Source organism: Cuculus canorus, chromosome 12 (assembly GCF_017976375.1).
Source record: "Cuculus canorus isolate bCucCan1 chromosome 12, bCucCan1.pri, whole genome shotgun sequence".
Lineage (NCBI taxonomy): Eukaryota > Metazoa > Chordata > Aves > Cuculiformes > Cuculidae > Cuculus > Cuculus canorus.
In genome coordinates, this window is record NC_071412.1 from 16,068,587 (window position 1) to 16,096,544 (window position 27,958).

A 27,958-nucleotide genomic window follows, 5' to 3' on the forward strand; every position below is an offset into this window, starting at 1 on the left:
GCTGCAAACCAGGGGCAGAAGGCTTCAGCGGATGATTTATCCACAGGCTGTGGCCGGAGCAGAAGGCTGCCAAAAAAAAAAAAAAAGAGTTGTGCTGCTGTCAGCTGTCTCCCCTTCAGATGCAGCCTCCCCAAAAGCCTCGGAGTGTGTGTACATACGTGCACACGTAGGCTGTGCTGGCTGCATGTGGCTCTGGATGGTGGTGCCCAGATGGTGCTCCCACTGTGGGCTGCATCATCTCCACCATTGGCCATCCTGCCACGCATGTGCTGTTCTGTATGGCTTTAGCAGCCCCAAACATGTGGTGCAGAGGCTTTTCACAAGGGGAGGGATGGGGAAAGGCTTTTCTGGTAGTTGGATGTCCCACAGAGCCTCTACTGCGTCACTATTAAACCCTATTCAGGAGCTTCTAGAAGGGCATTTTTCTGTGTCTCTGATCTCCTTGCTGACTATAAAAGCTGTAAGAGAGTAAAGGTTTTGCTCCAGAGATATCTGCTGAGCAGCTGGCCCTGCAATGCCCCTTGCATTGCCTGTGGACACAGCCAGAGGCCACCAGGACCAGGCTGGGGTTGTTGCAGGAATCTGAGAACAGGAGCTAGCAGAAAGGTGGAGGTGTTCTCCTTTTAACCCGTCTTTTCCCTGTGAACTGCTTGGCACAGAGGCAAAGCACTAGGAGTGTGAGTAGAGACATCCCATGGAGTTCACGATGTGAAAGCAAGCATTGTCTCTGAGTTTGGGGGTCTCCCAGCAGTTCAGGACACAATTGTCCTCACCTTGTCTTCTGTGGAAGTTCTTGCTATTCCTTGGGGATTTCCTGACATCCCTTAAACCTGAAAGTACAGGTAAATCCAGCAGCTTTTCTCAAAGGGAGAACAGGATTTGGCAGCTCTTTCTGTGATCTGGTGTTAGGTTTCTACATGAGCAGCCCTGGACTCTGTCTCAGGGCAGGAGCTGAGGTTTGCCTTGAGCTGGACAGACAAATATCTTGTCCCACCAGCCCCAGGGACAAGCTTCGGCTGTGGTCTGTTCCTTGTAATATGTGAGAGCCTCTGTCCTAGCTGGACCAGTCATCCATCCATCCATCCATCCGGTTCCAGGTGTCCCTGCTTTGCAGCTGCATATCTGGGGTCATTTTCCAGCCCAGCTGAGCTCTAAAGGTCTTATTACACACACCCTGGACTGAGTATGAGGTGTCTGGCTCTGTTTTTCCCACCTGGATACACTGGGAGCACTCGTGCCATTGGGCTCTGTGAAGGCACCGGTCCCTCGGCAGAAGTGGGCTCTTAACTTCCCATTTCAGTGACGGTTTGATTTTCTTTCCCCTGGTTTTGGTGGCTCAGGCTTTACTTCAGGACCTCCTCTTGCCTCCTGGGAGAGGGTGCTGGGTGTCTTGGTTGGGTTTCTTTCTCAAGCCAAGCCCTCGCGTGTGTCGGCAGGGGTTCAGCGGCAGGTCGTGCACTGCGTGGAGAAGCTGGCCGGCATCGTGGAGGAGCGGTACTGCAATGCGCTCACCCGCCCCGATGACCAGCAGAGAACGTGCAGCGAGGAGCCCTGTCCGGCCAGGTCTGCTGCCTTTCCCCTTGCTCCTCCACAAAGCTTTGTTCTCCAAACTGTCCTGAAGGTGACCAGAGCTGGGGGGACCCGTCTCTGACCCTCAATCCTTGCACTGCAACACGAGCCACAGTCGGAATCCTCATTTCCCATGACCCCTGTCCCTACTGATGGTTACAGTCTCATGTGCATCTTGTGCAGATCTTCTGGCCTCAAACACAGGGCAGAGCCCATCTGCAGCTGCTCAATCCGGCTGAGGCATTTCTCCTTTCTTGTTTTCCCAGGTGGTGGGTTGGTGAATGGCAGAAATGCTCCGCCACCTGTGGTCCTTTGGGGCTGATGAAGAGGACAGTGCTCTGCATCCAGAGTGTAGGGCTGGATGAGCAGAGGGCCTTGCAGCAAGCGGATTGCCAGCACCTTTCCAAGCCAGATGCCACCGCACCCTGTCACCGGGAAGTCCCCTGTCCCTCCCAGTGGGCTGTGGGCAACTGGTCCAAGGTGAGAGAGAGCCCCTCTCCAGCTTTCCTGCAGGCCCCCTTCAGTTACTGGAAGGTCACTATAAGATCTCCCCTCTATCAGCTGAAAACTGTCCACTTTGTCCTGTCCCTGCACTCCCTGATCCAGAGCCCCTCCCCAGCTTTCCTGGAGCCCCTTTCAGTACTGGGAGCTGCTCTAAGTTCTCCCTGGAGCCTTCTCTTCTCTGAAAAACCCCAACTTGGAGTGAGCACTCCGAGCATTTCAGATGGAGGAAGGAGCAGGGAACTGTTTGACTGTGCCCTATCCTCTCTGAAGGATGCTCCATGCTTGATTGCAAGGAGGGCAGAAACAAGAAGGTTTCAGCCCTTTGATGTATTTTCCAGAACCACAACTCTTCCCCCTTCTTTTGGCAGGAGTATTAAAGATAACTCTTGCCTGCTGAAGCAAGGTGTTAAGGGGCAGCCAGGGTTCTGGATGTACTGAGGGGGGGCTGTGCTGGCCTGTGGGCATCTGCTCCCCATCAGTGTGACCTGGTGCTGGGGCAAAGCTGCCCAGTGGATCAACTTTAACCACAAGTTGAGAGTTTTAACCAGGAAATTATAACTCCTAATTTAAGCAGTGCTTTCAAAAAGTGTTCAGTGTGTAGACAAGTATCGGGAGAGAAATTAGAGAGCCTGGGAATGGAGCTTGTTGCTAAGAAACAAATGGAATAAAAATGTGAAGAGAAAATTTGAAGGCAAATGATAGCTATTCAGAAATATTTATCTCAAGGCCCACAAAAGCCACAATTACAGGGCTAGGAAAGATGGCAGCAGCAGTTTAAAGGGAAATAATGAATTGCCCAAGGGACTGTGCTGTGCACAGAGCCAGCACAAGCCATCACCATCATTCTCTCTGCTGTTGACATCAACAGATCTGTGAGCGCAGGAAAAATGTCCTTGAGGTTTGAGATGTCTGTAATTTTTCTGTCCTTCTTTTACTCAAAGCAAGAACCCTCTTTCTTCTGCATTTCCACACCACCAGTAAGCAGAGAAATTTGAGGGGCTTGGAAGCTTCCCAGAAACATGGTCAGTCCTTTTGTCCAGCAATAATAACAGGGATTTGTTGCTTTTCTCATACTCGCCAGGCCCTCAGACAGAGCCACACGTATGCCCGAAGCACAGGGGGTTATTTGTGGTTTGGGTAGCAATGGAGGGCTTAAACCCCAGGACTTAATGCCTTCAGAGGGACCCTAAAGCAGTCCGTGTCGAGCTCTATTGACTTCCCAAAGAGGTCATCAGTGCACTCAGAAGCATTATTTGTCTGTTAATACATGAGGGTTTGCGTACAGGAGCATCCTTCTAGTTGGAGCATGTCCCACTGTGCAACCTGCTGTGATACCTCCTGCAGTGGTGTGCTTGATGCTAAACCATCCTGCAAGCTCTGAGTGTTCCTCCCTGTGGCTCCTAACAGCCAGGTTCTTATCTGTGTCCTGAAGGCTCTCCTGATAACCCAGCCATGGCAAATAAGCCCCCTCCTTCCGCTACAAGAACTGCTGGTATCTGGAATTTATCTCCTGAATGGAGCTGGAGGCATTTGCTAGGGCATTGGCCTCTGTTCTCCCTGATTTGACAGTGCCACCCCCGTGGGGAGAAGCAGCTTGCTTGCACCTCTCCTGCAGATGTTAATGTGTGGTAATGTTTTGTTTTAGCAGCATCACAAAGCTGCTGGAAGTGCCATGTGATGTTATGGACTGTCCCTCCTGCTGGCACAGTCCTCAGGGTCGTTTCCACCTCTACCCAGCATTGCCAGGAGACAAAGAGCAGGGGAGGTTGCAGCCAGCACGGCACAGCATGGGACCCTGGCTGCGGGGTCAGCATCCTCTAGCAAGCACCTGCCTGGAGGAGACATCCCATGGGGTGGACACCCACCCAGGAGCCCACAGTGACTGGCACAGGGATGGGGGCAGGTCCCAACCAGACTCCTGGCCCTCACAGAGACTGAGCAAAGATGAGAGAGGCTTGAAATACAGGGATATTCCGTCTGAGGAGCCCATCTCCCAGACAGCTCAGCCCAGCAGCTCTGCCCGTCCACCTCAGTCTCCGAGTTTCCACGTGTTAGTGGCTGCGTGTCAACCCCTCACCTCAGCCCATCCATTTTCATCCAAACGGCAGCGATTTCAGCAGCAATCCTCTCCCTTGGGTTTGTTTGCCTTGCTGACTGTCATTGTTGGGTTGTGTAAGGCCCTTGGACCAGTGCTCTGTGCCTCTTGTCACCGCAGACTGCAGCAGCCCATGGCTCGTGCTGCCCATGTGAGATGTCAGTAGGGCTATGATTTACTAACCCAGCAGAAAATGTTTCTGTCCTTCTTTCTAGCTTGTGGGTTCCTTTGATACTAAACTATCTCAAAGAGACCATTATGGTGAGGAGGGAGTGTCCTCAACAAAGCCGCTTATTGACCCTGGCTTTTTCCCTGCTAGGACAACACCCATGTTATTTTTCCCTGTTTCAAAGAATTCTCTTCTAGAAGAGATACAATTCATGGTGATAGGTCACAGAAAAGAACTATTAGATCATCTTACTCGACGCGCTTCACAATATCCATCTCTTGGGAAAATTGTTTCTGGCTGGAGTGCAGGTCAAGGATCACCCTGAGCAAAGTACCCTGTGCCCCAGCCCTGCCCTGAGATGGTCCCTAACAGGGAGAAAGCCCTGGGGCTGGGCTGGAACAGCAGTAACACAGCTCATCTCGGTGACCGCTACGCCCTGCTCCTGGCCTCTGGTACAGGGGACATCCTGCCACAGGTGGGACTGGCACACGAGACATCTCAGAACCCGGGTGGGTGGTGGAAACACGGCGGTGTGATGTAGAGCCCCTTCTCCCTGTGCGCAAAACATCGTGGCGCATGGGGCAGTCGAGCACCCACTTCAGTATCTTGGAGGGGAGCACAAGTGAGCGGCACAGGCACTGCTACACCTTCCCTGCTCCTCCTGCTGCCACCTGCATCCTGCCCCTGATGTCTGCATCTCTCTCTTTTTCCCAGTGCTCCGTGACGTGCGGAAACGGGACACAGAAGCGTCCTGTTTACTGCAGCAACAGCACTGGAGCTGCTTGTGACCCTGCAGAAAGACCCAGCTCGGAAACCGTTTGCTCCTTGCCGCAGTGCCAGAAGAAATCAGACTACACCAACACAGACTGGTCTGGCAGTGGGTCCTCCAGCAGAGAGGTGTTCAATGAGATTGATTACATCCCCAGCAACAACATTGCTAAATTTAACCCCTTGATTCCAAATCTTCCAGAGTCCAATGAGGTTAACATCATCACTGAGGAGGACTTCTCAGCCAGGAAAGGAAATGTCTTTGTTGATGATTTTTACTACGATTATAATTTTATCAACTTCCATGAGGACCTGTCTTACTACCCCTTCCTGGAGAAGGAGACCAAAGGCGAGGGGCAGAAGCCAGAGCTGAGTGATAACGATGTGGAGATGCCTGCCACTGTCCTGCATACTGTCAAGCCAGGAGAAGGGGCAACCAAAGACCATTTGGTGATCAGCAAAACAACTGCTTCTGCTCCTGTGCACAGTGAAGGAGAGACGGAGTCTGGGGGTTTAGCCAGGAATCACCTCCTAAGTGTGTTCCTTGAAGATGCAGGGACAGCCACTCCCAAATATGCCATCCTCAACTTCATGGGTGAGAAGGAGGATGCAACTCTTGTGCCCCACTACATGGAGCACCCACTTACCCAGAGCTATGACTCTGCAAACAGCCACAACCACCCACCACTGGATGAACCCCAGGAAGACGTACTGGTGAGAACCAGTCTTGGGGAGGATGCTCCAGCTGTTAGCCCTACTCCCTGGGCTACTCACGCAGCCAATGCCCCCCCATCACTGCCCCCTGGCAGAGGTGATGATGGCGCAGACACATCTGACAGCCTAGGAGAGCCGGGGAGCAGCAGCGAGGGGCACGAAAGCACAGAGGGGCCACGTAGCGCTGCCAGTGAGGAGAATGACTTGGCCAGCTCTGCAGGGAGAAGCCATGAAGACTCCAGGGAAATGGGTCTTGTCATCGCCAGTAATGCTAACCGTGCTGCCCCAGAGGAGCAGGAAGGGTGGGCAGAAACTCCAGAGAGGATGGTGGGCACGCACGCAGCGATGGCAGCTGACGAGCAAGCCCATGAGACAGAGAGGGCAGGTCTGTCTTTCCCCACCCCGCAGGGACCTGGGCAGGAGGTGGGAAGGATTGCTGGCGACACCCATCCTGCTGTGAGTCCCCATCCCATGGGTGCTGAGAGGGGCACTGTGGGGCAGGCAGGGCACCAGCCACAGCTCCGCACCCCTACGTCCCTGACCTCAGCTCCCTTGGTGGCCACTACAGCCTTTGCTGCAGCAGCATTCTTATCCGCTGCCGTGCCTGGGCCAGCCACCCAGCTCAGTTCCAGCGGCCTCATCCAGGAAGATTCCCTGATGCCAGCTGTGTCCATGGTCCCAGCTCACAGCCCTCCTGTGCACCCAACAGGAGCATCGCCCACTGAATCCCTGCCAGTGTGGTGGACCGTGGGGGTGTCCTACGGCCCAGGGGCAGCATCACCCAATGTACAGCAGAATTCCCATGGGATCCTGCTCAGCAGCACTGTGCCAGGGCAATGGTGGGAAACCCCAGGGATGTTTGCTTTCAGTGATGGGGAACACAAGCTATCGCAGCCCACACCTGGCCCCCCGCCGCTCTGGGAAAAGGAAGAGATGGAGGAGGAGGCGACTTTTCTTCCACTGTCAACCACCATGGCAGCCACTGCAATGCCCAGCTGGGAGGTCGGGAACTGGAGCGAGGTATGTGTTGAGCCCCGTTAAAAGTATGATGTGGCTGGTACGGTCGTGAGGGACCTGTCCCTCTTTTGGCTGGTCTCTAGGACATTGCTCTGTGCGTGCAAAAAAAAATGTGTATGGCTCAGACGTCCTCCAACTGCCTCTCTGTCCTGTCCTGCTCCCTTGGGCACTGGCTCTGGCAGCGGCTCCTTGTGCTCTGCGATGCTCTGAGCTGAGCATCGCAGAGCAGAAGGAGCTGCTGCCATGGCTGAGCCGCCCAGCCCGGTGCAGTTGCGATCAGCCCTGGCAGATCTTCCTTCTCCAGGAGGGCCAGTTCCCTGTGCAGGGTTCCCCTTGTTCAGCAGGAAGAGTCCTGGGAAAGCAGGTGCTTGGGTGGTTCTGGCAGTACATAGTGGGCAGGGAAGTGCATTCTTCATCCAAATCTCTGGAGGAGCAGGCAAGCAGAGAGCCCCACGTGCCAGGGCTGAGCACCCAAGGAGAACCCCTGGCGTGAGAGCAAGCTCCTGCTCTTGCATTAGAGGAGGGGGTCTTAAAACAGGCCATGCAGTGGCAGAAATGTGAATGTTAACTGTAAGGTGCATCAGGGCTGCAAATGACTAAGGGGAAGGGGCTGTGCAGGATGCAGTGAATGGGGAATTATCAGCAATTAAGCAATTATCAGTAGTTATCAGTAATCCTCTTACTGTGAAGCTGTCCCAGGGCTGTTTGCTGCACAGTGTTCGCAGTGACAGCCAAACAGCTGCTGCAGCTCACGGGAATGGGCTTTTATCAGAAAGCACAAAAATAACAACCTTCCGTGTCACAGAGCACTGGAGACTGAGCGCTAGGGGGGTCCTTTAAGACGTCTGCACAAAGGACCCATTAACAGTCAGGGCAGTGCATAATATCAGCAAAAATACAGCCCCACATGTGGAGTTTATAAAAGGGCTTTGAGCATCGCTTGAGCTGAAGTGTTGGAGTGAGCTCTGCCGCTGAACGGGACTGGTGGCAACACTGTGAGACAAAGGGAATGGGTATGTTTTGAAAGCCCCACAAAGGGCTTTAAGATGGAAAGGCTTCTACAAAATAAGTCAGATCAGTCTGGACAGCGAGGGCTGGATTCAAGAGGAGGTGGAGGCAATGCCTTGCAGGTGGAGAAGAGTCTTTACTGGAGCTTTTAACACTGAAAAAGCATGGAACAGGCAGTGCCGGCGAAAGGAGGGCGTGGAACAGAGCTTTATGAGACAGCAGTCAAAGGGTTGAAGCTATTAGTGCTAATTAATAGACAGCCTGCAACACAAAAGCTAAAGGCAGCCCCAGCTGCAGAGGTCACCAGTGCTGCCACGTTTCCCACCAAACTGCGAGCGGCCGTGGCCGGGGCGCTGGCGCGGGGTGGCGGTCATTGATGCGGGGGTCCGGGGTCAGGCCATGAGGGTCCTCCAGGAAGCCAAAACCTGAACAGGGAGAGGAAGGACAGTCCCAGCCAGACCAGAAACAACTGAAATGGGTGATGGAGGAGGGTTTTCCTCCCTCTGCCCCTAAAGTGAGGGCTGCATAGAGAGGGGCTTCTTGTGGTGGGATGTTCTCCATGGGGCTGGGTCTTGTGTTAGGCAGTGCCAGGAAAGCTCCTCTCTCCGTGCCATCCCACAGCCCTGCCTCTGCACATCCCAGTTTTACGGGCACCCTTCCTGATGCCCTCAGAGGGAGCAAGGAGCTGAGTCCCCAGAGACATTTCTGCTGGGCCACGAGGCTCCATCCTTGGCCAGAGCCAGCCACGGGCCATGGGGGACATTGCGGCACAGCTAGGCTGGGGCCGGCGGGAGAGGAGAGGAGCAGGAGTTGGCCTCGTGTGTTGCAGTGCTCGGCCACCTGCGGCGTGGGCGCGATCTGGAGGACCGTGCGCTGCAGCAGCGGCAGCGACGACGACTGTGCTGCTGCCAACAAACCCGTCCCTGCTCGGAGGTGTTCCCTGAGACCGTGTTCATCGTGGCGCGTGGGGAACTGGAGTAAGGTAAGCAGGCATGCGGCCAGTGGGGAGGGTCCCAGAAAGTTCATGGACAAAACAAAAGCCAGTGTGGTGCCTGCTCCCAGGCCATGCTCTTGTTCCATGGCCCACAAAGGCAGAGGTTAAAGATTTACACTTGCCACAGAGTTTAAACGTTTTCATCCCACAATAATATTTTCATTTTTCCTGCTTTTGGGCTGGTTAAAGAGCCAGGAATTTGCAAAATGGAAAGGAATCGTAGAGTCATGGAATGGTTTGAGTTGGAAGGTACCTCAAAGCCCATCCAGCCATGGGCAGGGACACCTCCCGCTGGATCAGGTTGCTCCAAGCCCCATCCAACCTGGCCTTGGACACCTCCAGGGATGGGGCAGCCACCACCGCTCTGGGCTACCTGGGCCAGGGCCTCCCCGCTCTTCCAACAAAACATTTCCTCGTAAGACCTCAACTCAATCTCCCCTGTTTTGGCTTAAATGGAGAGAGGTTTGAAAGTTTCTGGAAAACATTCTTGCCAATTGACACTCCCAGGGGGTGTTTGCAGTTGGATTGGGTGAATTCCAGGTGTACAGTGGGGAGGAGCAACCCTCCTTGCTCTGGGTGGGTGCTGTTTCTTGGCTGTGCAGATGGGAGATACCAGTTGTAAGGAAAAACTCCGTGGCCGTTACATGTAGAAGCTGATTGATTTCAGAGGGAAGTTAGTGGAAGAAGTGGAAGAAGAAGAGCTGCACAGACTTTCCTCTAGCTTGTGCTAGAGAAAAACAAGGTTGAATATCAACTCAACCCAAAGCAGAGTGTGTCTCTGGGGTCACCTCCTCTTGCTGGAGGGATTCCCCCTGCATTGGTCCCTGCCACCAGCGTAATGCTCCTGTCGTTTTCCAGTGCTCCAGGAACTGCGGTGGGGGGATGAAGGTTCGGGACGTGCATTGCATTGACACCAGAGACCAGAGGCTCCTACGTCCCTTCCACTGCCAGGCTGTCCTCTACAAACCACCCGCGCACCTCCCCTGCCGGAGCACACCGTGCCTGGACTGGTACACGTCCTCCTGGAGAGAGGTAAGGGCTGCTGGGGAGGTGGCTGAGCGGGAGGGCAGAGCGTTGCAGCGGGCTGTCTCTCCTGGCTGGGTACACACAGCACGTGTGATGGGGTGTTTTGCACCTGCAGTTATCTTTCCTCTCGCTGGAAGCATGTTCGGCCAGTGCTCGATGCTTGCTTACCCAGAGCAAAATCTCAGTAGCTGCAGCGGGGCAAGCGCATGGCCAGGGATGCTGAGCTGCCTGTGGCCATGCAGATGCTTTGCTGGGGCCCCTGCTTGCTGCCAGCAGATTGGCAGTGGGGAAAACAGCTGCTAACAGCAGCTCAAGCTGCAAAGTGGGCATTTCTACCCAGGAAGTGGGTTTGGAGGTGTTTGTAGGGTAAGTGGTGGAGCACCTCATGTTGAAGTACAGGCTCACCCTGAGTTGGGGCTGTTCAGCCTGGAGAAGAGAAGGCTCTGGGGAGACCTTAGAGCAGCTTCCAGTACTGAAAGGGGCTCCAGGAAAGGGGCTCTTGATCAGGGAGTGCAGGGATAGGACAAGGGGGGATGGTTTTAAGATGAAAGAGGGGAGATGGAGGTGAGGTTTTAGGAAGAAATGTTTTCCTGTGAGGGTGGGGGGGCCCTGGCCCAGGTTGCCCAAAGAAGTTGTGGCTGCCCCATCCCTGGAGGGGTTCAAGGCCAGGCTGGATGGGGCTTTGAGCCCCATGATCCAGTGGGAGGTGTCCCTGCCCATGGCAGGGTGGTTGGAACTGGATGGGCTTTAAGATCTTTTCCAACTCAAGCCATTCTATGATTCTATGAGCTTGCATTTCCTTAAGACACCAATGCATGGAGTGTGTCTGCCTTTCTCTTGCATCTTTGGCTTCCCTTCTCATGGCTTCTGTCTCGTCAGTGCTCGGAGTCATGCGGCGGTGGGGAGCAGGAGCGGCTGGTGACATGTCCAGAACCAGGACATTGCGAGGAGATGTTACGGCCCAATGCCACCCGGACATGCAACACACATCCCTGCACCACCTGGGTGGTGGGCTCCTGGGGAGAGGTGAGCGGGCATGGGTGGGAAAACGCTGCCTCTCTCGATGGGGTTTTGCACAGCATGCAAGGAACTGGGGGAAACCCGTGCCTCAAAACCAAACTGGGTGTTACTGCAATGCAGACCTCCTAGGCATGGTGCTGCTGGCACAGCGCAGCGTTGGCGTGGCTCTGTGGGATGTAGGGACAGGTCCCTCCATGCTGATGGGGCTTTCCTGCTCCCGCAGTGCACGGCTCCCTGCGGTGGAGGCATCCAGCGGCGCCAGGTCAAGTGCATCAACACCAAGACGGGGCTGGCTGAGGAGGACAACAGCCTCTGCGACCACGAGCCCTGGCCCGAGAGCACCCAGAAGTGCAACCTGCAGGACTGCGAGAGCTCTGAGTCAGGTAAGCAAGCGGTGCCCCACAGCCCTCTTGCCCATCCTGAACTCTGAGTGCTGATTTCACTCCCCAGGAGCCTGCATGCACCCTTTTGGATAAATGCTGTGTTTGAGGGATGTGCTGATAATTGAGATTGGTGTGAAAACCACCTAGGCTCTCGGTTAAGGAATATTCCGAACAGAGCAGGCGACAACTCCATCATCAGTTTTATGGAGGAGCGATGCGTTGTCCTTTATCCCCATCCCCTGTCATGGCTGGAGACCCTTTTGTACCATACGGGACAAGTCAGGGCTGATGCAGCGATACCTGGTTAGAACATCAGGTGTGTGTGGTTTGAACATTTGTTGTGGGTCAGGCAGGAATGTGAGGAGGCACAGCACTGTGTCACAGCACCTTGTCACCGTGCAGTGTCACCTGGCAGGCTGTGCGCTGGGGAGATTTAACCAGCACCCTGTTTGTGGGCATTGGGTGAGTGTTCCGTGTGCTGGCTGGGATCTGTGCGGACTCTTCGAAGCCATGAAATGAAGTAAAGGAAGTGTGAGAACACGACCCATTTCTGGGTCCGGTAACTGGGGATGGTTTTTCCAACCAAGTTTAGACTCGTTCTTTATTTTCCTTCTCCCCACCTTTCACTTCTCAGGCTCCCGCTAGGCTGGAGGAGGGTGCTGGCAATAACTGGCCATGCTGAAAGATGAGCTGCACTCAATTAGTTTTTCCGGAGCAGGTCATGCCCTACACTCTTCCAGCTGTCCTGCTCCTGGGAAAGGACCCCAGGAAGGGCCCTGCAGCAGCGTCCGCGTGGGATGGGTGGGTGGCAGGGCGAGCTGGGGTAAGGGCACAGGGAAGGGCAACGGGCACATGGTGCTTGCGGTGCCTAACAGGGAGCCAGTGCCCTCTGCAGCAAGGGGGGCGATGGGGGAGGAAGGAAGATGCCACTAAAAAGCAATGTGTCTGGGGAAGATGGAGAGGGTGTTTTATACATGAGTTGTGCAAGGCTGGCTTGGCTAATCGATAATTAAGTGCGAATGTTATAACCGCCTGCAAATGTCCTGAGCGTTTGGGTTGTTTTCCTGGCACAAATGTGAGCTGGTATGTGCTTGTCAGAGGCAGCATCGCCCAGCAAAGGGACCACTTCGTTTGGGTGGTGCAGGGCAAAAGGACGTGCTTCAGGAGCTGCTTGGAATTCAGAAAAAGGAAGACAGAAGGGAAATATCAAGTGATTAAGTTCTCTGACCACTAGAAAGCTGTTTAGGAACAAAGATCCAGAACACAAAACTTTTGAAACAAGCCTGGACTCACCATGAGAGAGTCAGATAAAAGATGAGTTCCCCAGCATTTTTGGGTATGTCTGAGCAGGTGCTCCAGCCAGTCCGTCCCATTCCAACCTGAGCCGTGCAGACTGTGCCGGCCTCATTTACCCGCTCTGAGTGCAGCCCCTGTGCCGGGCTGTGCAGCGGGTACTCAGTTGGTTCCTCTTCTCACCTTCACTCAGAGAAATCCATCCCAAGGCACCAGGCAGTTCCTCGTAAGCTAGAAATCTGTGGGCTGCAAGGGTTAACAGCACTTAAACCGAAAAGCAATATAACGTGGGGATTAGATGTCATTGCTGTTAGCATGTTAATCATTAATCCACCTTATCTTTTTAATGTGTCTGGACAAAAAAATGCATTTTGTCTGCCAAGATAGAAACGTTAGACCCTCGGGAGGTTTCCTGAACAAAGAGAGGGCTGAGCAGGAGCAGGGCGAGCAGGAAGGCAGTGGCAGCCAGTGGCCAGGGTGCAGGAGCCAGCCCAGGGGCTGCGCTGTGAGGTCCCCCTCTGCAGCCTGGGACTCTGCTGTCAGCCTCTCAGCTCTTTGTATTTGCCTTGTATTCAGCCATGCTTTCCCTAAAACCTGTTCCAGAGAGGGCAGAAGCATTGCCTTTGATTAACTGGGATTTGGAGACTGTGCCTGCCAGCTGTTGGGATGCCCTTGGCCATTAAACTGCACTGTTTCAATGATTGCGTGACCCTCCTGTGTTCGCAGCTCTTGAGCAGTTCAACATTTAGGAAACCATTAGTCAGGTTTGCTCAAGAAATGATGTGCGGTTCTGGCTATTTTTGTCAAGGGAAAATTTCCATGCCAGGTTTGATGATGAGAGCTGTGGAGCCATGCAGCGTAGCCAAGGTTATACCAGAATAACCACTTCGATGTGTAGGAAGCACACAAAGAAATGTTAAAGTCCTGGATGAAAAATGACATAAATGCTCTGGCTGTAACCCAGGGCAGGATACGCCTCTTGGAAATACAAACATTTCCTGCCAAACCATGAAGAGGGACAAAGTTTCACATGGCAGGAAATCACAGATGTGTAAATCCACAGGCAGAGGCTCCCAGAAAAGGCATGAGCATAAACTGTAGCCTTTTCCTGTGCTCAAAGGATCTTTGCACAAGATTAATGCAGGCTGGAGGGATCCATGTATTCATGTTAAAGCACACAGAGCCTCTATCTCCTGTAACGGGAAGTGCACAGATACTAGAAAAATCATATATTTGTCTTTGTGAGCAGTTGCGCTCTCGCGGGACACAAAAATGCAAATAGCCCCAGCAGAGTTTAAATGTTAAAACCATTATCAGATGAATTTTTAAGAGGTGGAACGGATGAAGCATAAACAAACATCTTACCAGCGATCAGTTGTCTTCAATTAAAGGAGGTCGGATTAATAAGAACCAGAATCTTGTTCTGTTGCCAGGTTATAAATGAATTGAAGATTACACAGGGGGTGGGTGTTTTTAATGTGCCTGTCGTTATACAGCTGCATCCAGCTGTGAGTGGAGAAGATAAGGATGGCGGTGTCCTTAGGGAGCTCCTGGGGGAGCCTCAGAGCCTGTCAGGCACCCAGATACCTCTTGTGCAATGCCCCAGCCAGGCTGGGGACATTTATCCAACTCTGAGATGAGGAACTCAAACAGATGCAACTCCAGCACAGGAAAGCCTACATGGAGCTGAGAGCCATCGCTCTCACCCATGTTGGCAGCAGCCGAGAGAGCTCTGCAGCTCCTTCCTGGTGTTCGGGGGCAAGGAGGACATCACTTTCCTCCTGGGTGATAGGAGCAGGAACAGATTTGCTGGGCCATGGGCAGGGCTGCTGCAGAGATAAAAGCAGCCTCTGGCTTGGGAAAGCCGCCTGCTGTCTGATCTCTAGCCGTGCCCGAGCATCGCTCTCACACCCACATCAGCCGCTCCTGCTACCGGATCATTTCTTGTAACTCAGAGAGCTGGAAAAAAAAGCTCACAGCATGTTTATTTCTGTGTTTTAAGTATTGCGCTTTGGTTTACATTCACCTTGGAAGGGAGCTGAGCAGTGGGTCCCATGTGAGAGCTTGGAGGAACCAGCGCCAGTTTATGCTGCAGGTCAAACAGTTTTAAGACACGAAAGCAGCAATTGCTTTCCAGGATGCTGACGGGTGAACTGAGCCGCAGTCACCCACTACTGATAATAGAGTGGCTGTGCCTGTGCGGTGGCTTTTGGCCTGATGTCATCAGTGATGGGTGAAACAACCCTGTGCAGGACTGAACACGTGCAGCCCGTGGGGCACTGATCGTGGTAGATATCATAAAAGTAATATTTTCCTCCTGCCTGCTTCTCTAGATCCAATACTGGGTGGGTCTTCAAGCTCCCCAGATTCACCCCAAGTGGGTGATGGAGCTGGTTCTTCACTTTGGCCAAGACACTTTAGCAAACACAACTGTTTGCTCAAGGCTTTAAGTACCAGCGAGGGACAGGAATTAAGGTAAAGCACTCAGCTGGCCGAAGAAGGAATATGTATAAGCTGGATACAGTTTCTCTAGGAAGGGGACAAAAGTTTCCAGCCAGTGGGAAGGGATGGAGTGGAATGGAGTTCACCCTTGTGTCCCGGGAACAGCCAGCACAGGGGACCAGGTTTGATGGGGCTACGAGAGATACTTTGGGGAGACTGAGGGGCAAAGTTCCCCACTGCAAATCCCAGACGCCCTCTTCAGCTGCTGCTGTTTGCGCTGCTCTGGGCTCATTATGCAGGGTCTGGCTGTATTTCTAGTTGCCTCAGGATTAATTGGCAATTAAATGTTATATTCCTTCTTGCTTTGAGTAGGGAAATGAAATTATCCGTGGTACTGCATGAAGCTGGAAGTGTCCGCGAGGGATACACGCCAGAAATAGTTGCAGCACATTCCAATTTCCCCTGTCATTTGAGCATGTAAGTCTGGATCCAAGTGCAAGACAGGGAGGTGCTGCTGTACGAGTCATTAAGTGCCCTTTATTTACTGCTAATTAACAACGGCTGTCAATGGAAAATGGGTGCTTGGGAAAAGATTCCCTCTTTTTTATTAAATATAGGCCAAATGAGCACTATGCATCTTCCCCTTGGGGAGAAACAGGCTCTCGGTGACACTGGCTGCAGAGGCTGCTCAGGCGTCCCGTGTTGGCCCTTCCTGGGTTGATGCAGATGCTGGGTCCGAGCAGTTTGGGGCTGCGCAGGTCCTGTTTTGCACCCAGACAACAATCCACCCTGTTCCACCTGCACAGCAGGTCAGCACGGCACGGCTTCCCTGAGAGCCTGGGCAGTGGGAGAAAATGCCATCGTAGCTTTCGGGCAGACAGAGCTGGAAAGGTGCGCTTCCTCGCCCTGATGAGAACGAGGGGGTTCCTTATTGTGGTGCTGCATGCGTTTCGTGTGAATGATCTTGGTTTGCCTGGCGGTGGCAGGAGATGCTTCTCCTCCCTCCTTTTGACAACCACTGCACAGATTTAAGTTTTCGAAAGCATAAATTGCAATAGACCTCGGGGACCAGGATAAGCCATTAGGAGGGTGGAAGAATCTGCTTCTCGTCTGTCTTATGTTCCGGTGAGACCTTAGAGCAACTTCCAGTACTTTCCAGCTCCAGGAAAGCTGGGGAGGGGCTCTGGATCAGGGAGCGCAGGGATAAGATGAGGGGAAGTGGTTTTCAGCTGAAAGAGGGGAGATTGAGACGAGATCTTAGGAAGAAATGTTTTCCTGTGAGGGTGGGGAGGCCCTGGCCCAGGTTGCCCAGAGCAGTGGTGGCTGCTCCATCCCTGGCGGTGTTCAAGGCCAGGTTGGATGGGGCTTGGAGCGACCTGATCCAGTGGGAGGCATCCCTGTCAATGTCAGGGAGTTGGAACTGGATGGGCTTTAAGGTCCCTTCCATCCTAAACCATTCCATGATAACAGTGCTCAGCCGCTGCAGTCGTGCGCTGGAGGTCCTGCCTGGATTCATTTTCCCTCGGTCTCAGACTAGAGGAGGGCTCAGTGCTGCTGCCAAGCGCTGTTCCCCTGCTCAGTCCTCATGTGAAAAAATGGCAAAGCAAGCAACGGCTCAGCAGATGCAACACGTCTGCCTGCTCAAGCCTGGTTGCTCCTTGCGGGGTTGGCTGTGGGAAGCTCTGGACACGGCGTGTTTAAAGTGGTTTTGGATTGTGGAGAGGAAGGCAGAGGTCATGTTCAGTGACTCGTTTCAGCAGGGTGGGCTTTTTCTCCCCCTCCCTGCATTCATGAGAAGGAAGGAAAAGGCACTGCAGAGCATGGGGAGAGTCCTGGCTCTGCTGCAGCTCTTCGGAAATGAGACTTTCTCTCTGTGGGATCCAGAGACTCTACAAAACCATAGAGTCATTAAGGTTGGAAAAGCCCTCTAAGCTCTTCCAGTCCAAATGTCAGTCCAGCCACACCGTGTCTACTAAACCATGGGGTTTTTAACCCCTTCAGGGATGGAGACAGCACCACTGCCCTGGGCAGCCTCTGCCAGGGCTTCACCACTCCTACTGTAAAGAAATTTTTCTCAATATCCAATCTAAACCTCCCGTGGGGCGACTTGAAGCTATAAAATGGATCATCCCTCCGAACCCCTTAGAGAGCACAGGCGTGTTCCTCCCTCTGGCCTGCAGTTCCCAGACTGCATGTTCAGAGGGTGTCGGTGGGGGCTCTGTGGCGGCACTGGGGCTGGGCGAGTCAGGAGCAGCAGGGCTGACACCTGAAAATGGGCAGAATTTGTGCTTCCGTCTGCATTTTCCAAGCTGTGCCTGTGCCAGTGCCCACCTGTGCAGGCAGAGCTGGCAGCGGAGCACACATGGCAGTGCCCAGCCACCACCGCTCTGGTGCTGCCTTCACCAGCACTCATACCCAGCGGAGCGCCCCACGGAGCCCGGAGCAGGACCCCGGGATCATACTTGTTGCATTCAGCACTGGCTCTCTGAGCATCCCAAAGGCCAGAGGTCAGCAGCTCAATCCTCTGGCTTTGCTAGCTCAGCTCCAAGCTCAACCTTTTCTTGTTTTTACAAAACCTGTTCCAGGAAGTTTATTTTTCCGGAGCATCAAAGTGAATGCTTAGGTCTGTGCAGCAGAAGCTTAAATGAAATTTAAAGCGACTTCCATGCCAACTTAAAAAAACAGCCAAAAAAGTGGGGGGTTCAGTCTCTAATGTGATGACTTAGCCTGGATTTTAAAAATCTTGCTTTAAACTATTCTACAACTGCCTGAAAGGAGGTTGTGGAGAGGAGGGAGCTGGGCTCTTCTCCCAAGTGACAGGGGACAGGACAAGAGGGAATGGCCTCAAGTTCCACCAGGGGAGGTTCAGGCTGGATATCAGAAAAAAAATTTTCACGGAAAGAGTCATCGGGCACTGGAACAGCTGCCCAGGGAGGTGGTCGAGTCGCCTTCCCTGGAGGCGTTTAAGGAACGGGTGGATGAAGTGCTTAAGGACATGGTTTAAGGGAGTGTTAGGAATGGTTGGACTCAATGATCCAGTGGGTCTTTTCCAACTTGATTCTTTGTGATTCTTTAGATGATGAAAATTTGGCATAGACTTAGACTGAGGGAAGTGTTAGGATTGCACAGAAAGAAAAATGTTAATAGAAAAATATGACAGTAAAAGGATTAAATGAGAATCGGGTCAATTCTGGAGGGACCCTTTCTGAAGAGCTGACAAATGAAGTGCTTATTACAGCTTCCCTTGACCAAGGCCAAATTCCAGGGAGGAATCCTGAGCTCAGCCAAGATTTTCAGACCTGAGCTTGACCCTGCACACATCCGCGCTGAGATGCTGTATCAAACCGAAGCGTGGCCTGATGTGGAAAAACGGTGAGTGCTCAACAGCTCCCATTGACTTCATGGTATTCAAATGCTTTGGGACCCCAGACCCCACTGCCAGCTCTCGGTAAGGGCAGCAGAGCGGCTGCAGCAATGCCTCCAGCCGAGGGTGGGGGCTCTTCTCCACCCTCTGCTAAGCCCATCCCGGATCTTAGAATCATAGAGTCATAGAATTGTTAAGGTTTGAAAAGATCTCTAAGTTCTTCCAGTGCAACCATCAATACAACCCTACTATGACCACTAATCCATATCCCAAAGTGCCACATTGACATGCTTTTTGAATCCCTTTTGGGATGGAGAATCCCCCACTGCCCTGGGCAGCCTCTGCCAGTGCTTCACCACTCTGTCAGTAAAGAATTTTTTCCTAATAGCCAATCTAGACCTCCCCTGGTGCAACTTGAGGCCTTTTTCTCTCATCCTGTCACTTGTTACTTGGGAGAAGAGCCTACCCTTTCCTTGCTACCACCTCCTTTCTGGGAGCTGCAGAGAGTGATGAGGTCTCCCCGCAGCCTCCTCTTCTCCAGACTAAACATTTTATTCTGCTGCAGGCTCGTACCTTTGCAAATAATGTGATGTAAAAGGAGAAATAACTCCTGCCAGGAGACCGATGGTCTTATTTACGTGTATGGCTTCATGTACTGCAGGGGCGGGAGTTACAATGCCAGCATCCAGGGTGCTGACCTGTTGGAAAGGGGACTGGAAAGAGCTAACCCATGACCTCTGGTCCTGGAAAGCTACCTTCCAGGGAGAGGCTCCAGAAGCCTGGCCTTTGCAGCTCTGTCAAGGGAAGGCAGGAGGCAACTTGGTTGTGATCCATAAATGGCTTTCTAGGAAGAGCGTTGTGATAAGCAGGGAGCCCAGCGAGGCACCGCGGCAGCGTGCTAAAAATACCGAGGTGCTCGGTGGGGTCTGCCTCAGCCAGGCATCCCCCCAGGAGCATTGTCAGGACTGCGGAGCCAACCCTCCGCAACACCAGGGACATTCCCATCCATCCATGCAGTACTGTTAGCTGAGTTCTTCTAAACACCATAGAATCTCTATTGCTGTTACGCTTGTTCCATGCAATGTAGGGAATAATTAATCCCCTGGAGCTCACCAGCCCCTGTCCGTGCCTGCTAGGAGCCCTCACTGTGTTTCCCATCTCTCCTACTCAAGATTGCTTCTAAAACCAGTAATTCAAAGCACTGTGGGTTTATAAATCTCGCAGGAAGCACAGGTCAGGGCAGGATTGGTTGCCCAATCACACCCCAGTGAAGAGTAAATGATGCCCAAATCCTGCCTGAGGGGAGATGGGGCTGAGGTCAGTGTGTGAAGCCAGAGCTGGGCACCAGCGCGTTTAAGGTGTTGCCGTCAAGGTGGGTTCCAGGCTAACGTGTCCTTGGGCTTTTCTCGCTCATTGGACACCAGAGGTGTTTTAGGATCCCTGCTTGAGCTGCCCGTGTCCTGCAGCTCGTGCACGTGAGAATGCACGTGGTTTGTGCGCTCAAGTGTTCCAATGCCAAAGGGCCCTGAGGTTCGGGGGATGCCATGTGAAATCACAGGGATGCTCCCAGGGAATACCATCCCTGAGACCCTGAGGGAGCATCACATGAGCAAACGCTTCCCTTTTCCCAGCTGGCTCTGGTGCTCTCGCACAGCCTGGCTGCTCTCAGGGCAGCTCTGGGGATGTGTGCTGCTCCTGGCTTTGCAGCAGTTCCTTGTCTGCTTTGCTCAACCACTAGGAAAAAAACCCCGCATTATCGCCCAGTATCCAGGGGGTTGGACCAAACCCCAGCCTGGGAGTGGGATGCAGGGCTGGGATCCAGCACGTGTTCCCAGTCTGTTGGCAGCTGTTGGGTCCAACAGCACTGGCAGGCGGTAGTCTTTGTGTTAAATGGATTCTTCGGGGCACAGAGCCGCTATTGCTGGGCAGAAATAGCAGCTGCTTGAGAGGAAATACCTCTACTGAAATAGAAAATTAATTTTAGAGCAGCATAGTGACCTCCTTGCTGGGGGGAAGGGGGTGAAGGCTGTGATTGAAATCCCAAATGGGGGGAAAGTCTCTGGTGTGCATCTGCTGTGTCCTTTGCATTCACCGCTGTAGAGTGGCTTGTCCCCCCCGTGGGAATCGGGGCAGCAGCCTTTCCCTCAGCAAAGCCTTTTGTTCAAGAGAAGCAGTGGTCAGTGAGGGCTCCTGCAGCTCAGTCCTGGTGTTTCCTCAGCAGAGAAGTGTCCTGAGAAAGAGGAAAAGACAATTTTCTTACCCTGTTTCTGCATCTGCTCAGCATGGTCCAGGGCTGAGCTTGCCCCGAGAGAGGCAGCATGGGGGAACCAGGGGTACCAGCCCTGCGTGTCCACCCAGGGAGCATCAACTCTACTCTTTGTCAGAGAAGAGCTGGGATTTATTGTAATCACTTGTAATGGAAGGTGAAATTAGACAGACCTGATGTAATTTAAATGTCTTACACAGCTGGGGGAGGTGCTGGCAGCTCAGTGAGGCAATTTGATATAAAGTAGAATAGGAGGAAATTAAAAATGAAAGCAAACCATCCACATTTGCTTCTAACCAATGTATATTGGTGATGGGTCTCTGCTGCTGTAACTAAGCCAAGCTGCAGCCAGTTTGAGCCCAGTCTGGTTGGCGATAGAGCCGGGAGCCACTGGGGCTGCTTTCTGCAGCCCCAGCACAGGGGAGGGCTGTTCCCTCCTTGCCACGTCCCATGCGATGCATGGCACCATGGCTTGCTGCATGCGGTGGTGGGTGCAAGGGTGTCCTGGGGCGGTGAGATGTTCTGCCCTACCATACCGCAAAGGGCATGGTTTCTTTTGGAGTGCTCTCATCTCTCCCTGCTGTGAACCCCAGGGCGGGACCAAACACCCCAGCTGGCCATTTCCATACTGTTTACAGAGAAGCAGCGGTTTCTGCAAGCGGTTTGCTCAGCCTGCGAGTGGCCGGGTGGGACGGGTGCCCCAGCTGCTCCCAGCGCTGCCCCCGCACTGAGACTGAGCACTGGTGCGGGATCAGCGGCTCCCAAAACAAAGCTCGTCCTTGAAGCAGCGTTGATGTTGTTTGGAAGCTTCCGAGACACCTGCAGGAAGCAGAGCAGATGATGTGGGTTCTCAAAATAATCAGGACACAATGTAAAGAGAAATGGGTTATTGCCTTTCTGCCACGTTCTGCTGGCATTGCAGGTAACGGTCTGGGGACTGGGAAGAGATGTCATTGCTGGGAGGTTGGTTGCCTCTCCCAGACTCCAGCATGGACCCTTGTCCTCAGGAGTGAGCCTTGGGCACAGCCCCACTCCCGCATATAGTTTTGCTGCCCAGGAAGGTGTTGCAGAGCTCTAGACAGCAGCAGAGGCAGTGTTTCTGCTGGCAATTGGAAATAACGAGGATGCTCAGTACCCAGATGAAGGTGTGCTCTGCCCTCTGCTGAGGGCTGTGTTTATCTCTGCCAACTACATGCCAATTTTTGCATCAAATGCCTGATAACCGCACTGCCAATAACGCTGTCTTTGCCTTCTCGCCTCCCCTCCAGGCTTCACCTGTGAGCGCGACCGCTTGACGTTCGGCTTCTGCCAGACCCTGCGCCTCCTGGGAAGGTGCCACCTCCCAACGGTCCATCTCCAGTGCTGCCAAAGCTGCCGTCAGCACGGGCACCACGCGGCACCCGGCCACGACCGTGGGGACGAGCGTGCCTCCAGGAGGTGACAGCACCATCCCTGATGGGGAGAAGCACCAGGACCCGCGGCGGTGGCTCCCAGAGGGACCTGGGTCACAGCCAGGACTTGGGGCTCTGTCTCGTCCCGTGGCAGTGCCGGCCGGTGCCACCACGGCTCTTTCGAAACATGGGCAAGGCTTGATTTCTTTTATTTGTGCTACACTCTAACGGTGCTCAAACCATTGGTCTGAAAGATAAGGTCTGGCATGGGCTGGGTGTGCGGGTCCCACGGGAGATGCCGGAGCAGCCAGGACCCTCCATCAGGTAACGCTGGCCCTGGGCAAACAGCAGGGAAACGTTCCGGGGGGTGGAAACCGAGAGCAGCAATGATTCCGGGGAAACCTCCCAGAAATGCTTATGGTGCTATCATTTGATGTTTTCAGCCTCTAGATGGTGTTGGCAGGCCAGCACAAACCTCTTGTCTTTTGTTATTGTTTTTATATGTCTGAAGTGAGCATCCAGCATTCCACCAGCACAGCCGGACGGCTGGCTTAGGTTTGTTTTTTTTTCCTTAAGGGTCTTGAAGCTGACAACCCATTTCTGTAATTTTCATTAAACTGTTTACGCACTGAAGCGGAATAGCCATAATTTAGGAGATGGAGACAGGGCAGAGCTATAAAGTATCGGCTTTACTTACTGCCACGAGTCCCAGACTCGTGGTGTGTGCATACACTCCAGACCCTTGTCTCTCTGCTCCTGGCTTTCTCTGTCAAAGCCACTGCCCCCATCACTCTGGGGACAGGGACCAGTGAAATGATGCATTAGGACCCCAAAACCACAATATCATTCCCTGGTTTGTAAAGGAGAGGGGAAGGGCAGGGCATCCCCTTCGCTGCCTCCCTGTGCTTACACACCTGCATTTCCGTATGCAGTTACAGCGTAGCAGTGTAATGGTTGATGGAGGTGTTTTCCTGTGTTCTTATTAGCTAAATACCCCCTCTCTGCTTATATAGATTCACCTCTGTTAAGGTTAGTTGATTCTTTTAACTATAATATCGATATTGGACGAGGAGCAGCCGTCAGCCAGCACAGCCCTTCCGCCTGGTCTGGGGATGCTGTACGTTAGTCCCTCCCTGCCCCAGGGAGGATTTGCTGTTAGATTGGGCCCTGAGGAGGGTCAGGAGCATTTTTGGTAGGAATTCATTTCTGTATGATGCTTCAGGCTATAGAGGACACCCAGAAACTGGGAGGCGGGGAAGGAGATCCTATTTGCATTGGAGGGCACGGAGAAAGGCAGGACAGCATCGGCCACGCCGTGCGGTCACACAGTCCAGGGGGTGTTTTTTCTTCACCTCCGCTGTCGGGAACAATGTTCGGTCCCAGAACAGGGGAAATCTTCTATGTAAAACACAAGCCATGACTTCACCATTTGTGTTATATTACTTTCCAACGTGGTGTAAATTTTCATGTTCACAGAGCCTGTGTTCAGTTCTGTTTTCCTTCTCAGCAGCACCATCCATCCCATGCTTTCATCACACTCCCATGTTTTGCTAAGGGATAGCCTCTAAATGTGTTGGGGGTTAATGGCTATAGCTCACGAGTGTGTTAAATTAAATAGTTACTGAAGAAAAGGGAAGGGTTTTGTATTTTCTCTACTCCTTGGGGAATTTCACGGGATTTTTCACTGAAACTACAGTTCGGTGGAGACCCTTTAGGTACTGGGCTCACTGGAGGGGATTGGGACTTGGGGGTGTTGATGGATGATAAGCTCAATGCGAGCCAGCAACGTGCACTCAGCCGAGAAAGCCAACAGTGTCCTGGGCTGCATCCAAAGCAGTGGGACCAGCAGGGAGAGGATTCTGCCCCTCTGCTCTGCTCTGGTGAAATCCCAGCTGGAGTCCAGTGTTCAGTTCTGGAGTCCTCAGCTCTAGAAGGACATGGATCTGATGGAGTGTGTCCAGAGGAGGCCATGAGGATGATCTGAGGGCTGGAGCACCTCTCGCACAAGGACAGGCTGAGAGAGTTGGAGTTGTTGAGCCTGGAGAAGGCTCTGGGGAGACCTTAGAGCAGCTTCCAGTGCTGAAAGGGGCTCCAGGAAAGCTGAGGAGAGGCTCTCGATCAGTGAGTGCAGGGACAGGATAAGGGGGAATGGTTTTCAGCTGAAAGAGGGGAAATGCATTTGACCAGAGACCACCGGCAGAGCCTTCCCTCCGAGCCTCCCAAAGGGCCTGGGCTCTGACCAGCACAGTCGGAAGAGCCCTCGATCGTGCTTTTCATCGGCGATACAGGATGCGTGGCGACCAGGATGCATTCACTTTGTCATTCTAAGATGCTTTTGGTTCATTACTTCAGAAAGACCCCATTGAAGCCGGGCACCGCAAACCTCGCACGCTTCATTTGGCACAGAGTAAAGGGGGCGATTCCCACTCATTGTGAAATGCAGCAATGGGGGGGACAAAGTCTCCAAGACCTTTGCCCTCTCGTTTTTACTTGGCCTGACTGAAAACCATTCAGTTTCTCTTCCGAGCTGTCTGAGACGACAGGGAATTCTGTTCTTGCAGCCCGGTCACCTCCCAGTACGGGCTGGATACCAACCCCGGCTTAACTGGAGCTGAGGGCTGGGGTTTAAGGCAGGAATGTACATTTATACAAATCTAGACAAGCTTCATTGCAACAGCAACTGATACTGAAGCAAAGCCTTCACAGGACTTGTTTTGGCTTTGATGGAACTCTTTTACCTTCAGGAACTTGTTTTAACGTCAGTGGAATTCTTTTGATGGCAATGGACTGGTTTTTGACTTCAACAAATTTTTTTTACTTCAGTGGACCTATCTTCACTTCACTGGACTTGTTTTGATTTCAAGGGACTTGTTTTTTCTTCAGTAAACCGGTTTTGACTGAAGTGGGCTTATTTTGACTTCATTAGACTAGTCTTGAGTTCAATTGACTTGTTTCGAATTCAGGGGACTTGTTGTGAGTTCAAGGAAGCCCTTCCACCCCACTGGATTTCTTTTGACTTCAGAGGTTCTGACAGAATTTTTTGACCTTCATGGACTTGTTTTGCCTTCAGTGGACTTCAACAGACCAGGTTTCACTTAAGAGGACTTGTTTTGACTTCTATGGGTATCTTTTGATTTCAGTGGATTTCCTTGACTTTAAGGGATTTGTTTTGAGTTCAAATGAAGTATTTTAAATTTAGTAGATTAGTTTTGACTTTGATTGACTTATCTGGACTTCAGATGACCTGTTTTGACTTCAAAAAGGTCAAATACATATCTATCAAACACTTCAAAATACATCTACTGAATTCAAAACAAGTCCACTGAAGTCAGAACACGTCCACTGAAACAAAACCAAACTTACTGAAGCCCAAAGAAGGGCACTGAAGTCAACACAAGTCCACTGGTGTCAATCGATTAAGTCCATTTAAGTCAAGACAGGTCCACTGAATTAAAGAAAAAAAAGTCTAGTGAAGTCTAAACAAGTCCACCAGAGGCAAAATAATCCGCTGAAGTAAAGAATCTCTCCACAGCAGTACAAGGAAGTGCATCGGAGTCAATATAAGTTCCCTAAAGAACACTAAAGTCCTCTCAATGAGCCCCACCAACTCATGAATAAGAATCCTTTTCCCCTTCGGAGATGGCTGAACTCCATCTGCTGCCACACGGCTCAGTGCCAGGTAAACCCTCCAGTTATCATCGACTCACAGAATGGTTTGGGTTGGATGGGACCTGAAAGATCATCCAGTTCCAACTCCCTGCCATGGGCAGGGACACCTCCCACTGGATCTGGTTGCTCCAAGCCCCATCCAACCTGGCCTTGAACCCCTCCAGGGATGGGGCAGCCACCACTGCTCTGGGCAACCTGGGCCAGGGCCTCCCCACCCTCAGCGTGAAGAAACTCCTCCTTATGTCTAATCTAAACGTGCCCCTCTCCAATTTAAAGCCATTCTCCCTCGTCCTATCACTACGTGCCTTTGTAAAATATGACATAACCTGAATACAAATACATGAAAAATAAACGATCTGACTACAAATTGGATTAATATGAATAACCTGATTAGAAATAAGGTGAAAATAAAGAAACTCAATATAAACTTAAAATAATCTAAATGAAAACAATCTGTATATAACTAACTAGAAATGATCTGACTATAAATAATCTGAATTACATAGTGCAACAATAACTAACCTGAGGAGGCAGGAGGCGGCAGTACAGCCCCGGCCCGAGGCGGATGGGGCACGGGAGCCCCCGTTCTCGCTCAGCACCAAACCCAGCGCAAGGTGCTCCTCGTTATTGCTCTTTAATGAGCGGGAGGAGCGGAGCACCGCACCGCCAGCGCTGCGCGAGGGCACCCGCAGCGCCCCAGCCTCGGCGGCTCCCACCAGCGACCCTTCACCTTTATAGAATTACACTTTTATTTCTCTGTTTTCTGTTTTTAAACAATTCCTAGCGCGGATGACACGGGATAATATATCCTCTTACAATACAGACTTTTGTTTTAATTTACACGCAGCAGACATAAATTACTTTAAAAAATTTCCATTAAAAATAACAATAATTACCACGCCGCAGCCCCCTCTCCTGCCCAGTAGTCAGTACATTCACACCGCTCTGGAAAAAAAACACATTTGTTGCCCCATAACGCGGCCCTTTGCAGGAGGGAGGGCTGGGAAGGAGCTACCGTGGGATGTGGGGATGAGCCCATGGAACGCCCCATTCCAGCGGCTCCGTGCCCACTGCAAGCCGAGTGCCCACCGGGACTGCAGATGGAGAGATTGGGATAGAAGTATATAGATTTCTTTTATATATTTTTCTTTATGTGTGTATATATATATAAACACACATAAGTATATTTAATATATATAAAGAAATGCATTTCCTATATATATTCCATATATAATCCATATATATTTCTTTATATATACTTTCACATATATATAAAGAAATAGATTTAAAACTGTATTTTCTTAATACATGTCAATATTTCTTTTATATATTTCTTTATAGACAGTCTCTATAAAGAAACATATAAATACATATAAAGAAACGTATTTCTTTATATAGAGGAAATATATAAACACATAAAAAGAAATATATATTCTTTATATATAGTACATACTTTTATATATTTCTTCCAACGGAAATATATAAAATATATAAAGAAATATATATTCTTTATATGTATTTATCTCTATATATTTCTTTATATCCATAAATATGTATTATATATAAAAAATAAAATATAGAAACATATTTCTTCTATATATTCTTTTATGTATTTTATGTATAGAATATATAAATTTTTAAATATATGTTTGTCTTTATATATAGGATATATATTCTTTTAATAGATTTTCTTTATATATATTAAATATATATAAAAGGAAATATGTATATCTCCAAAGAAATACCCATTTCTCTCTCTCCATCACTGTTTGAAGGCGTTGCCTGAGTCAGCTCCGCTGTTCCTGCTGCTCTTTGTGCCACGAAGGTGAGGAAAGGGAGGATGAGGCTGGAGCCCTTCCACCCACCCTCAGGGACATCCTCACTCTGGAGCCCGGCGGCCACTCTGAGGGGAATTCCTGGGATTTTAGACAAAGAGGCTCTAAACCAGCTGGTTTTGGGGCAGAGTGCTGGGAATGCTTCTACTTCCCACTCCGGGGCAGGTTGGGGTGGCTCCTCAGGAGCTTCTGCCTTCGTGACCACCACCCACCTTCTTTCCAGCACATCCCAGGTCACCCCCAAAATCCCTATTTTTCCCTTGGGGAATGATAAAATCCCATTTTGCCCTATGGATGGGAGATAAATGACGTGGTCTTGCTCCGCTCCCAGGACGCAGTGTGGAGGCGGATGCTCTTCCCACAGTCCCGCTCTCCGTGCCGCACCTATTGCTTTCTCCCACTGGAAAATTGAAAATAATTAAAAAAAATAA

General features: G+C 51.6%; 1 protein-coding gene across 2 annotated transcripts in view; it reads left to right on the forward strand.

Moving 5' to 3' along the window:
• ADAMTS7 (ADAM metallopeptidase with thrombospondin type 1 motif 7) overlaps window positions 1-27,140 on the forward strand; it is a 50,529-nt gene extending 23,389 nt beyond the window's left edge. Inside the window, exons 17-24 of one of the 2 annotated variants that reach the window (XM_054078258.1) lie at window positions 1,437-1,563; window positions 1,836-2,049; window positions 5,052-6,839; window positions 8,674-8,826; window positions 9,697-9,870; window positions 10,744-10,890; window positions 11,108-11,267; window positions 21,901-27,140. In XM_054078258.1, the coding sequence (XP_053934233.1) occupies window positions 1,437-1,563; window positions 1,836-2,049; window positions 5,052-6,839; window positions 8,674-8,826; window positions 9,697-9,870; window positions 10,744-10,890; window positions 11,108-11,267; window positions 21,901-22,073 (2,936 nt within the window). In that variant the 3' untranslated portion in view covers window positions 22,074-27,140. Of the gene's footprint in view, window positions 1-1,436; window positions 1,564-1,835; window positions 2,050-5,051; window positions 6,840-8,465; window positions 8,649-8,673; window positions 8,827-9,696; window positions 9,871-10,743; window positions 10,891-11,107; window positions 11,268-21,900 lie in introns of those variants that run through there. The other variant, XM_054078259.1, reaches the window with a different exon arrangement.
• Window positions 27,141-27,958: the final 818 nt, after the last annotated feature.